The sequence below is a fragment of the Typha angustifolia genome, chromosome 9, assembly GCF_048772165.1.
Source record: "Typha angustifolia cultivar Huaian chromosome 9, ASM4877216v1, whole genome shotgun sequence".
Taxonomy (NCBI): Eukaryota; Viridiplantae; Streptophyta; class Magnoliopsida; order Poales; family Typhaceae; genus Typha; species Typha angustifolia.
The window spans coordinates 2,337,049-2,350,384 of NC_133247.1; the positions used below are offsets into that span (position 1 = coordinate 2,337,049).

The following is a 13,336-nucleotide window of genomic DNA, read 5'->3' on the forward strand; positions in this document are numbered from 1 at the left end:
CATAAAGGTGCGAATGACAATAAGGCAAAAGGTAAGGTCTTTTTGATAAAATTTCCAGAAAGAATATTTGGGTAAACGGCCCGGCCCATTATTAACAAATTATTTCTGATGAGATGTCCACATCACGTGCCTGATGACTGATGTGATGATCACATCAAATCACATCACATGGTATATAAACTTATGAAGGAAACATTATTCTTTATAATTAAAAAAGGTGAACCTTAAGATCAATGTGCTGGAAAAATATAACACCGACAGCCACGGAAAAGACTTGCACTATCTCCACCACAAAAGTCGTGTTATCAACTAAGTGGGCCACACTAAGTTTTAGGTCTAAGATTTCCTTCATATATTAAGGGGTTAATTAAGTACTCAGGAACATTATAACTTTTCTATAAATATTTATACATATATATATATATATATATATATATATATATATATATATATATATATATTGTGGTCGGTGCCTCCCAATGAGCATACAACGATGCTTTATTGGACCAAAATTTCTCAACCAAACGAAGCACGGTATCTTTCGCCATATCTCTAGGGACGTCGATGAGAGGATTTTTATAACTACCCACCTTCAAGTATTTTAATTCCAGAAAAGGGACAGCTCGTTGCTATTACTTTCTGTCCCGACCTTTAAAAACGATGTTTCGATGTGCGGAAAGAACTAAATATTATTTATATTTAACGCAAGGGATGAGATTTTATTCAATGCGATGCAGACTTATCACACTTAATATGCGGCAGGCACACTTGTCCAAATCTTTAGCAAGTTGCTTTTATATATAATATATATTTATATATATATATATTATATTTCTTATTTTAAATTAGGAAAAAAGGAAATTATTTTAGATCACATAAAAAGATAATTATTATAATATTATTTTAGATTACAAGTAAAAAAAGTAGAGTACCCTAATAAAAATTTGAGGTACAATATAAGTATTGTAGATTATTTTGTTTTTTATATTTTTTTTCTCTAAATCTAAAAGCAAACGAGGCCGTAATAAATGTAGATCATGCTTTGAGTAATATTAAAATAGTATATATCAATATTCTCTTTTAATTAGTTACAATTATATGGGGGCGGGGAGTCCAAGAAGGATGATCCCATATTATGGAGCCCTACAACCCATGCAAATTGCGACTGCTGCTCCTCTGCGGCACTTATCTGCCCTTCTACTTGGCAATGGGATCATAAAAGCTTAATTACAGAGAGCAGGGGGAGGAGATGGAAAGCAAGTATGGCAATGGGTGGTTGTGCAGGCAAAGGCATGGGGATGGTACCTGCTGCAACTTGCATGCATGCATGCATGCATGGCCAAGCCGAAAGGCTTCCTCATAGATAGGGTGCAAGCAAAAATCCATTGCTCCCCTCCTCTCTAGTTTTGTCCTCTACTAAATGAGGCATTCAATGGCGTTTGCAGGTCATAGCATGGGATGCATGGTGGGCCCCACCTCCAGGCTTTTGCAGATGGGGCCCCACCGCACTCCTCACCGTTTCTTCAACGGTGCTCTCTTTTTCATATGATGGATGGTGATCACTGGGGAATTTCTACGTGTTACCACCTACGTACGTACGTACATTTATTATTCTTTCCAGTTATCAAAGTTTACCTTTTTTGTTAGTATTTTTTTTCGAAAAAAAGAAAAAGAAAAAGAAACTTTTCTCTCATGTTACGGCTACCTTCATGCATGAAAGGGTTCCTTTCATCTGATGCGTGATGGATTTATGGGATCGGCTGCGTCGTCATTTTGTCTCCATTTATGTCAGAGTAAAATCCCCATAATAAAATTTTATAATTATATATATATATATTTATATATACTACTTTACAGTATTGCTAGTTTCGATCTAGATTCGCTGCAGCCATCTGCAGGAATTTACCTTGTTTTTTAGCATGTCAATCCCGTGCATCCAATGTCACCCAGTCTACTCTTACAATAACTTGTAGGATAGATGCATTAGAACAGATATGGCCTTAATTGATCACTACAAAATTAACTATGCCTATCATTAATAGAATTAATAGTTACACCTTATTTGGATAGAGGGAAGAGGAGAGACCTCCATTCGATCTCTCCCTTTCTCTCCTCTTCTCTTCTCTTATTTTTCTATGGTAGAATCCAATCACATTTGTTAGAAGACGAGCAATTCAATGCCGCTAAAAGTCCAAGAAGAAGGCAACGTTTTCCCCCTGTGATGGGCGCGCGGCACTGGCGTGAGAGGTGAAAGCAAAGTGTAAGGTATCTACTGTAGAGTGCAACCCCACCTACACTGTGTGCCAGAAAATGGACCACCCATGGCGATTAGGACATTCGCGTGCAACCTTTCTCTGTCTTCTTGTGCCCTAGAAAACCAATTGCCTTTTGCAAGTTAGGTCTGTTGGGTCTTTTTGATAAGGACACAAGACCATTTTCTTTCCATGTCTACGTACGTATGTGACGAGAACCAAGGATAACAATGGATATAGAAATTTGTTCAGTTTTTCTTTTTTAATTTTTTTTTTTTTACTTGTAAGTCTATATAGTTATAATGATCCTGCATGGGAATTACAATGTCCATCTCTGTCTCGAAGGGATCCGAGAAGAATTATCACGTGGCAGTTGTCTCTGGCCAGGATGCTAAAAGCACTACAAGTAGAAATATTGGGTCAATACATTGAAGTTGTGGTTTTATCTTTGTTGAATTAGTGGAAGGAGACAAGACACTGTTTTGGACTCGGCAAGATCTTCCTGAAAACAAACTTTGACAGCATTTGGAAATTAGTACAATATTTAGCAACCTTTAAGAATCGTCAAACTCAAATTACATCATCTTCAATGCTAGTAGTGAGGTACAAGGAGTAGATAAAACTATCCATTTGCTTAAGTTTGGAAAATTTTACTCCTGTCCATTTTAGATCAATTAATACCTTAGCTTGTTGAAAGGATGAATGGTCTCAATGATGACTTCCTTAGATTAAGAATGGGATTACTCTAGAATGGCATCTAGTTCTACCTACTGTTCCTCTTCTATGCTTTATATCTGATCTAAGGACAGCAAGTGGCAACACAACTACCAACTATACATGCTCTCAGAACATATGGTCAGAGACACACTGAATGATATCTTTACCAGATGACACGAAGTGTTCAAAGTATAATGTAAAACTGTCAGATAATTGTAGCAAGTACACATCTACACAAGCTAAATGCAGATTCAGAATACTTGCTAATTCGTAATTTGTTTCTCATATGTTTACAGAAATGTTATATAATGATTTTTCTTGTATATGCGCGTCAGATTCACACGGTAAATACGAGGTTATGCTTTTGTAGAAATGCTTGAACTTACAACTTGCACTTTCACATATCATACGTACTTTCTGTCAAAACAACTGAAAAGCACCTGATGTTAGCAGTTATCAGATTAAACATCGTAGTTTTCAACTATAAATTGTCACAAAATCGTATAGTGCAATCATGTCATTAACTATATGGATTCAAATGCATAGAGTGCAACAAAATGTGAAAACAATATATATATGTATATGGTCTCGATCTCCTTGTTCATAACTGAAGATAAATACTCTCATGACTAAAATAAGATAAATTATTATAGTTATATCATTCAATTTTCTGATAAAGAAGGCTGTTCAATGAAAGTTCCTTTTCATTATTGTAGTTATCCTTTATGGTGCTATGTTTTTGTCTCCACAAAACTTGCAGGCAATTTAATTAGGACTGCAGATTTCGTATGCAAGATATTAACCCATATTCATGAGTAGATTTACAGTCTAACAATGCTCTCTCTTGGCCACAGTTTGAACAAATTAAAAAGGAACAACTTGTATGATTGCATATTTGGTTTCGTTATTGATTATTCTCAAACTGATTGCATACCCAAATTTGATACATGGAAGAAGAAGCAGTGGAATGCATTTGAATTACTCTTTCATGATCAAAATTAAGGAGGTTAACGGAACCATGGTACTGTAATAAATTTGAACAAGCTGTACCTCTAATAAACTTGTTGATCTTTTTAGAGCTTTTCAAAACTAATGCAATATTATAATGTGTCTGATTTAGATATCAATGCACTTGAAGCCTCAGTCAACACAACATCTAGCTATATGAAGTGATCTACTTCTGCAACACAAGCTACCTCAAGAATGGGAATTAAGAAGGAAAGAAAACTAACTCAATCTAATTAATCAAGGACCAGAGAGAAAACAAAGTGAAGAAAGAGTGACAAAAAGAATCAAACAAAGAGTAGCTAAATACGTCCTATTATCTTACATTCAATGAGTGTTATGATTTCTCTCTGCATTCCTTTTAATTCTTGCCCTATTTTGGGTACTGTGAACCTAGTATTTGAGTAAAACAAACAGAACCTATTACGGAATAGCTAGCTCAGAGAGTTCCTGCAGCAAAGCTCTTCCTATAGCATAGCTCATGTCATGAATACTGCAGCACAGTTAAAAGTTTGGAAACGTTTTGCAACACATGAATCTCTTAAATCCTCAACTGGCATATACTTATGCTCTTACACTCTGCTGCACCATTAAGAACTCTTGGAATTAATAGGCCACATATATATGTCCAACAAAATAAAAATAAAAATCCAAAATACTGTAGAAAGCTCCTCAAGAAAAGGGATTTTTTTTTTCTTCCAATCATGCATGGGTAAGGTTGCATACGAGGTGCTGGCATAGCAGGCAAAGAAATAATGCATCCAATAAATAAGAGATAGGAAATGAATGAGAAATGGTTAAGATCTGACCTTTTACTGCTCCATCTGTCTACCCTCCATTTTAAGGCATGTGTCTCAGTGCTTTGTAGCTACTCAGAAAGAGGCTAAATCTAGAACAGATTAGAAAGAAGGGGGCGCAAATGTTATCATATGTAGCTAGCTCGTAGTAGGGTGTATGAATCTATGCAAAATATCTACAATTCGAATTGGAGATTCAATTTCAATAGCAAACTGTAATAATAAGAAGTCCTCATGCACTCTCACAAGTCTAGATCCAACGAGTGTTGATCTTTTTCCGACGACGACGAAGGCGAAGCCGCTGATGACTCCGCCCCGCTGCCGCACGGCGGTAATTGGAGGAGCGGCCGGTCGAGATCTACTCCGAAAAGCCTAACTCGCTTCGCCGCGGCCTGGCTATCGACGACCGGCATCGAGTCTAAGACCACCGGGACGGCGAATTGCGGCATGAGGGCAGTGTAATCGTACGCGTACTGGCGCTGGTGGTGCTCGTAGAGCGTGGCGGCGGGTGGCTGATGCGGCGGGGGGACGAAGAGTCGGCCGCCCCAGGCGGCACGGGCGAAGGATATGGAGGGGAGCGGGAGCCCCGGGATCCGAGGTGGGTCGTGGACGTAAGGGCGGCGCTTCCAGTCGATGAAGAGGCGGCGGTCGGCGGCACGTGAGAAGGAGACTGTGTCGCCGGCGTCGAGCTGCTTCTCCTTCACGAAGCGGCTCCAGCCCTTGGTCATGACGTAGCTCTGGCTGCTGTTCCAGTAGGAGTAGCGGAAGCACCACGGCTTCCCGTTCCGGTCCTCGAAGCTGAGAAGAAGACCCTTCTCGTTCGACGACGAGTCCAAGGGGAAGAACTTCTCCGCATATTGCTTCGGAATCACAAGGCGGTTGAGCTTCCCCACGTCGCTCGGCGTTACCACTTTCTCGAACATGTGTTCCTTCTCGACGCCGGCCCACGTTAAGGGCACCACCGAGGAGGAAGAAGAAGCCGAGGACGAGGAGGAAGAAGAAGGAAGGGATGATAGCGGGAAGATCGTAGCGATTTGTCTCTTGGAGCCGTCTTCTTGCTCTTCTTCCTCTTGGGTGTAGAAGCCATCTCTACTTCTCCCTTGTGTGAGCTCCATCTAAGTCAAAGAGGAAAAGAATAAGGAGGAGAAAAAGGAGGAGGAGAAGGAGGAGGGGAGTTGGCGATTCGAGTTGGACTAAGGGAGTATTCCCATTGACCTCTATCTTGGGAGATGATGGATTATCAGATTTGCACTGCCCTAGAACTTTCCAAGAAGAAGGTAGATAGATAGAGATTCTTTTAGCTTCTACAAAGGAGATGGGAAGTGGGAAGAAGGTAAGAAAGAGAGAGAGAGAGAGAGAGAGAGAGAGAGAGAGAGAGAGAGAGAGAGAGGGGAAAGTGGGGGAGAGTAGCTTTATAAAGGAGAGGCGGGGCCCATGAATTTTCTGGTTGGGGTCATGTGAGCTTGTCCTCCTCATCATATGGGGATTTATATATATGGCTGGCGATAAGCCAGTTGTTCTATAGACAACGTGTGAACCCGCTGTTTTAAACTCACTCTTCATCTCTTTTTTCCCCCCCTCATAAGTTATTTATATACACTGACATTAAGTTTAACACAGTAAAAATAAATAAATAAAAATAAACTAATATATAATATAACTAACTTAATTTAAGATTGATTTGACTGTTTGAATAATGGGGGTGTTGATGTGTGAACGTACTACTGTGAAGTGAGCTGGCATATGATGATTTTAACTGTGTAAAAAAATAAAAATAAAACTCTCCCTTGGCATACGATGATTAGTTCGATTTTGGAGTTATTTGACTTTCGGTGTTGGAAGTATGTACTCCCGGGAAGTGAGTCAATGAAATTACTAATCGACTCTACGAGCAGCTAATGAGGTGAAAGGAAAGATTCCTCAAGGGGGGGAGAAAGTGGAACTTGCGGGGTTTATAAAGTGGTGATGTAATAGTAATACGAACACATGTGAGTTTGATCAGATGCCTAACAAACCAAACTCTGAGTTCGTAAATAGTACTAAAATTATTGGTAAAGGGGAATCCACATCCGCCGTCCACGGTATTACTCACCCACCTTATTCTTTATCTATTGGAATTGGATAAAAAAGTTATCCAATTGCAATAATAAGTTATTAATATATAACCCAACACCACCCTCCTCTTACCACGTACAGGATTATTAATTGGATAACAATTCCAGGATAACTCCACTTAGTATCCGAATTATTGCTTCTATTCCAAGCTTTGGACTGGGTCTTCTCGGATAAAGTAAAGGCCCAGTAAAGAAGAATAGAGCGAACCTTCTTCGTTATTCGGTCAAAATATTATACATTGTGGCATCTTACACTTTTCGGGTCTCCCATCATCACCAAATTAATATGCTTCTAATACTAATACTAATACTAATAATAATAATACGTGGCCCCTTGAAATTTGATATTTCTTTTTTTAATTTTCTCTTTTATTCCCTTTTTCGAGTTGAAAATTCAAAACTTGATTTTAATTTTAATTTTCAATTTTTTTTTTGGGTGTGACGACCTAATTATATGAATAAAATAACCAATTCTTCCGATCTCCCAACAGCAATAATAAGACGTTCATTGGACCACTGCATCTGTCCCAAAATGAGGTAGGTATCAAATTTCTATTCACTTTTAGACTTCTTCGATCATCCAGTTAAGTACAATATATTTTACTGGCCCTATGAAATAATCAAATAATTTATATATATATAACGCATAAATATTTATCATTCAATTTTTTTTACTTTGAGTTCAATCCTTTAAAACACCTCAACTTAAATCAAATGTAACAGTGTATATTAATTAAACTAACTACAGATATAAAATAACTAAAGCATCATTGCTATACCTTTTCCCTTTCTCAGTTTTCTCTGAGCTCCACTGCCATCTATTGAAAATGAGAAGGGGAAGAAACGAAGGAACTAGGGAAAGACGGTGTCGGCAATGACCTCATCAGTGTGGTAAATAAAATTTAACTTAGGATATCTTTGAAAATAAAACTCATAATGCAGGGTCAAATAATAAATACTTATAAGATAGATTATAAATAATAATTAAAGCAAAACATCTAATTGGTTTTATCAAATTTTCTAAATTATAATTTACCTCCTTTATTTAACCATATTGACTTTAATATTTCTCTTCATAACTAAATTGATAAATGACTATTCTTATCGGCTTCAAATCAGAGTAAATTTTAGGGTAATTAAGTATTTATACATCCCAATCAACGGCGTTAAACAACATGAGAATATGTGCTTAATTTTAAAATATAAATAAAATTTGAGCCAAATTAGATTGGGTAAACTGTAATTTACCATTTATATTATATAGATTATCTTGAATTTTCTAATTAATTCAATTCTTTATTGTCTTCTGGGTTTCTCATAGTATATTCAACTTGTTGTAAAACTAATTATCCTAAAGATGGCATCAATCTATTATAACTCTACTTGCTATATCCTTTTCCACTCAACATTAGTAACAACCTTAAGATTCCTTTGAATCCATTATTATTTGTCAATTGATCCACTAGTACTAGTATGTGCTGCCTTTTGGAACTTCTTTTAGCTCATGGTACCCAAAAAGCACAACATAAAGAATGACAAGGAGGTGAATTAAGAAGATAACGAAGGAGATCCAGAGCTCTAAACTAATAGATATCTAAATAATTCAATTCAAAACACACATCTTGAGTCTATTAGAATGATATTAATAAGAAAATCTAGCTATATAACTTAAAATCAAGTACATTTGACCAAGTCAAGGTCGTTTAAAATCTCAAGTTGTCTTTATTAGCATGCGTAATACCTTCTTCATATTTAATTAAATCCTCCTCTATCCTTCTTTTAATTGGAAACTAATGGGTAGTCTAATCCCAACCTAATCACGCTCAACCACTAATGATGGACAGCTAGGATTTTTCGTACGTACTTGAGGTGCAAAAAGGTAGTGGAGGGAGTTCACTGTTACTCCTTAATCCCCAACATTATTTAATCTTCCAATGTTATAAGCAGTTCCTTTTCTGACTACAAAGTCTTGAAAACAATTATAAACAAATGCCTACGATACTAACATGATACTAATTATAGTATGTAAATTTCAATATTTTAATGGCACCTGGTGTGACAAGAGTAGAGAAAAAAGAAAGCAATATATATATATATATATATATATATATATATATATAATTTTTTTTTAAAAAAAAGATAACACTCTGTAGGTATCCTTCCTACGTTGACCTCATATTAATTACAAGCGGTTTAGAGTTTGATGAGGCTCAGATCTGAATTAAGCCTAAATTTATTTATCAAGTGGCTCTAATTAGATTTAAAAATAAATTTAAATGAATTATAATCAATTTAAACTCGATATGTTATATGAAATAGAGCTAAGTTCGACTACACCAAAGCTAACTCCGAAGGGATATTTAAGGTTATCCAAAGCATCACTCTTGCAAATGGGAACATGGAGCTTTGCTTGAGCCACATCCCACATCCCTTCTTCCCCCATCCCTTCTCCTTTATTGGATTAAAATATCGTCCCACACCACACCTAAACTAGAAAAGAATATATATATTATATTTCAAAAGAAAACTAAAAATAATAACAACAATAGAAAGAACGCGTGGAATCTGATGATATTATTAGTCAACGACCACCCGGGAGCGAAGCTACGTGGCGGGACGTCAGCGGTATTAAATATGGGACTAACTTAGCGCGGGAAAATAGAGGTCGGGTTGGGGGAGTGAAATAACTAACAACTGTTTATTCTTGACTTCTTCCCAACTTGTTCCACGCTCACACCTCCCACACTTAGCCTTGCAAACAATAAAATTAAAATTAAAATTAAAATAAAAATAAAAACCCAAACCCAGCACATGAGGTGTTTTCTTTTTTAATATATATGATTTTAAAAACCAAGAGCATTGCTTACGCTAGCCCTGACAAGTGTATCACACAAGTACGAGGGAATCCTATTGTATTTCGCACCATGTATTGTATTGTATTGTATTATTATTATTATATGTTTACCTCTTTGTGTTTCCAAACTGCGTGCTTATTGACTTTTATTTTGGTCATGTTTGTTGTAGAATCTCGATTAGGTTGGTCCAATAATTATAGGCAAATTACATCAGTATTGTTAGAATAAAAGCACTCCTTAAGACTTTGTGTGGGTTGATTGGTCTGGCGTTGGCATATGCAATGGGGATAAAATCTGTGCTTCCTCGGATAAGTTTGGCAGAATTTAAAGTGAAGATCTTCTGCTTTTATACTGATTATTTTAAAAGATTACATTATTAGACAATTGATAAACAAATGGAGTATTTTTCCCACATAAATTGAGGAGAATAAAATGGCAAATATAGACTTAAGAAGTGTCTGTTAGGTTGTAAAGCATATTAACAAAGTCAAGAACAAATGGTGTTAAACTTGCAGGTTTTACTAGGTTGCAAATTACAATTCCATTACCATCTTTTTCTTGGAGAGAGAGAGAGAGAGAGAGAGAGAGAGTGGCATGCATTATTGTGTTGAGATTTGAAATAGTGGCCTGGTAACTCCAATCTTTGTCCTTAGAATAAAACCCAATTGGTTCTTCCAGATTGGCATCGATACATTTACATCAAACAAGAACTCTTTTCGTTGGCCGTGATATCATAATCACTGCAAGTGGATCAAAATTCCACACTCTTTTTCCGACATAAAAACCGCCAAAAGGATTAGAAAAGAAAAGGACTACCAAATGCAGGCAGTAGAGTAGGAGAGCTAAACGAGACATGATCATATGCTACTTTTAGCATGTGATAAGCATTTGCTAATTTTTAGTTGCCGTCTTATTATTTCTCAATTGGGTGATTAAAATCGTACACTGCTGGGCTACCTTTTAGTGTGCACTTGCTAAATTTTAATCTGATGATTACGATTTAATCTTGAGTGCAGACAACGAGAGCCAGCAGCGGCGTACCTGCCATGATATGTGATTAAGAATTCAACAACTCCTGCCAATCGTGTTTATTAATTTATTATCTCATACAAGTCGAAAAATAGATGGTATGGTTTTGATGTACTTGGTAATATATTTTAAACATATATAAATATCTGAAAATATAAATTATATTTGGGTTGATTTTAGTTTATTGCTTACCGGAGCGGAGTAACAAGGAACTATACTCATTTAATTTATAATAGGTTGATATATATATGTATATATATTTGTGCATCTAATTCTTTTTGACTTTATAATATGTTGGACCTTTATAATATATTAATCTAAATTTTTTAATGTACTAACAAAAATATTCAAAATAACTATTCAAACTGACTTGTCAAATATTTTGCTGTAAATGATTCTCGCTATTGAAAATTCAAACTTTTATAATGTAAATTTCTTGAGATTTAATTGATACTTTCGATTGCATATTGGGGCTTCAAATATTTTCGTAGATTCTCTGATTGCATTTCCACTTGCACCCGAATGCTCGAGCCCAAAAATCTTAAATATATGTCCAAACCCTAAATTCTCATCCTCAATTCAGACCATCTCTTATTCATCTGCCTCCACGGACTTCTATGACTCTTCCTCCTTGTGTTTCTCCTCCAAATCTTGTGATTTCTCATTTCAAATCAAGGCATAATCTATGATTTTTTTTAAAAATTTCATTCATCTCCAACATCTTCAAAGGTTTTCATGGTGGTTGGATAGTTTGTTCTCCATGTGTGTTGTTTAGGGATTTTCTCGATATTTGATGTTGGGAAAAACTATGTGGATTTGAAATTATGGTTCTTTTTTCGAATAAGTTTCATGTCAGTTGCACAGTGATCATCTTGACTTGGATTTCATGTGTTTATTTCTTGCTATTCTTACTGTTTTAGTAATTCTGCCGAGAATGGGTGGCTTCAAAGAGGGAAAGGCCAAACGAGGGCTCTTCTTCAACTCCTCCAACATTTTCACAAAGGTGGTCGCAGAAACATTTTCTTCATAAAAAAGGAAATTCTCACTTGATCGTCTTGTATCCATGGTGCAGATTACGTATCTTTCATATGTCCATATCATCCTACTGATGCTCCACCGTTCACCAAGGTTGCAAAGACTGTGCTTGGACCGAACGAAGAGTGGATGAGTAGTAGGTAATCCATGCACGCTTACTATAGTCACCACAAATGTTTCATCTTATTTGTCTCTATAATAATATTTCAAAAGCACGTCATTCTATGATCAACAAGGATCCAGCTTGCCTGATTCATGTTATCATTACTAGAGATTCTATTGATGTAGCATATGTCATATATGAATACATTGAGACTGCAGCAAAGGCTATCCTATAGTAAGGGTTGATGGCTGATATTTATATAAATATATGCAAAGTTATATAATAGATGAGGCAGAATTAAAGAGAGTGGCAGCTTTTGGAAGTAGTTCTAACCACTTTGGAATGACTCAAACCACACAAATTAAAGAATTGTTAATGCACAAGTATTAGAAGTTTAATTCTAAATAATTTGGGAACAGAAATGGAGAAAAGTAATTTTTGATATATAGTGTTCGAATGCACTAATTTATATTTGATGTCATGTACGAATTTTAATTTTCTACTTTACCGTGGACACTTTTGAAGGGCTTTTCAGACTTTATTTAGAAGAGAAATTTAAAAGTATTTTAACTTAAATTTAGGATATCCCTTGGAGCATCATTAGGGAGCAATTTTGAAAAAATAAATGTCACGGCTTTGAAGAGGCTATGCAATAGAAGGTGCTGAATCTACTTATTAATCTACTCATATTCTTTATATTTTGGATGACCATGTCTCGAGTATTACTGAGATGGTTGCAATTATCTCAAAGATTATTGAATTTGGAAATCGATCGTAGAAAGAAGTGAGTCGCAAGTTCTAGCAAGCAACACCATTATAGATAAAGTGATGAGTATTGACGGATAATTTATAAATTGTTGTTGTATTGCCATAATTATTTTAGTGCTTGATTTGATCCGATCTTGATCCATAAAAAATTGCTTGTGTTTGAGATTACTTATTTGCTCTTTAATATTTCACACTTATAGCAAGCAAGTGTATTGAAGATCATGCCTAAGAATTTTATTTCCTCACAGATAATTATCTGCCTGCTTGTGAAACATAATTAGCTCCAATGGCAGTTTGTCGCAGTTTGAGTGACTAAATCTCAATCATTATCACTAAGAGTTGAAAAAAATCCAGATCGAGTGATGCTGCAGTGGAGCATAATCATTTCTTTGTACGGTGAGGAATCAGACATAACAGGCTAAACAATGACCCATTGATGCTTAACTTGATAATTCTATTCTAAAAATTACAAATGCAAGTGAAATAAGAACGTTTGTTTTTTTAAAGTGGAATAAGAACATGAAAGAAGGAAATATCTCATCGTAATAAGTAGTGTACATCAACCTTTTTCGCAACGTTTCCTTATTCTATTTTTGGGACCAAACAAGTTTATAATCAAGGAAGAAGAACTAGGGCATTCATTTCATGTTCTTATTCAGCA

At 36.0% G+C, this 13,336-nt stretch overlaps 1 protein-coding gene across 1 annotated transcript; it reads right to left on the minus strand.

Moving 5' to 3' along the window:
• Positions 1-3,152: 3,152 nt before the first annotated feature.
• On the minus strand, positions 3,153-6,117 carry LOC140767633 (B3 domain-containing protein Os02g0683500-like). Its single transcript, XM_073107626.1, has 2 exons — positions 5,987-6,117; positions 3,153-5,886 (listed from the first exon to the last, which is right to left on the minus strand). Exon 2 carries the CDS (start codon positions 5,884-5,886, stop codon positions 5,014-5,016), a length of 873 nt encoding a protein of 290 aa, XP_072963727.1. The 5' UTR covers positions 5,987-6,117; the 3' UTR covers positions 3,153-5,013.
• Between the last annotated feature and the right edge of the window lie 7,219 nt (positions 6,118-13,336).

What these genes read in the sequence shown, in the direction of transcription:
- LOC140767633 (XM_073107626.1), bottom strand. Translation starts at nt 5,886, where the DNA reads ATGGAGCTCACACAAGGGAGAAGTAGAGATGGCTTCTACACCCAAGAG.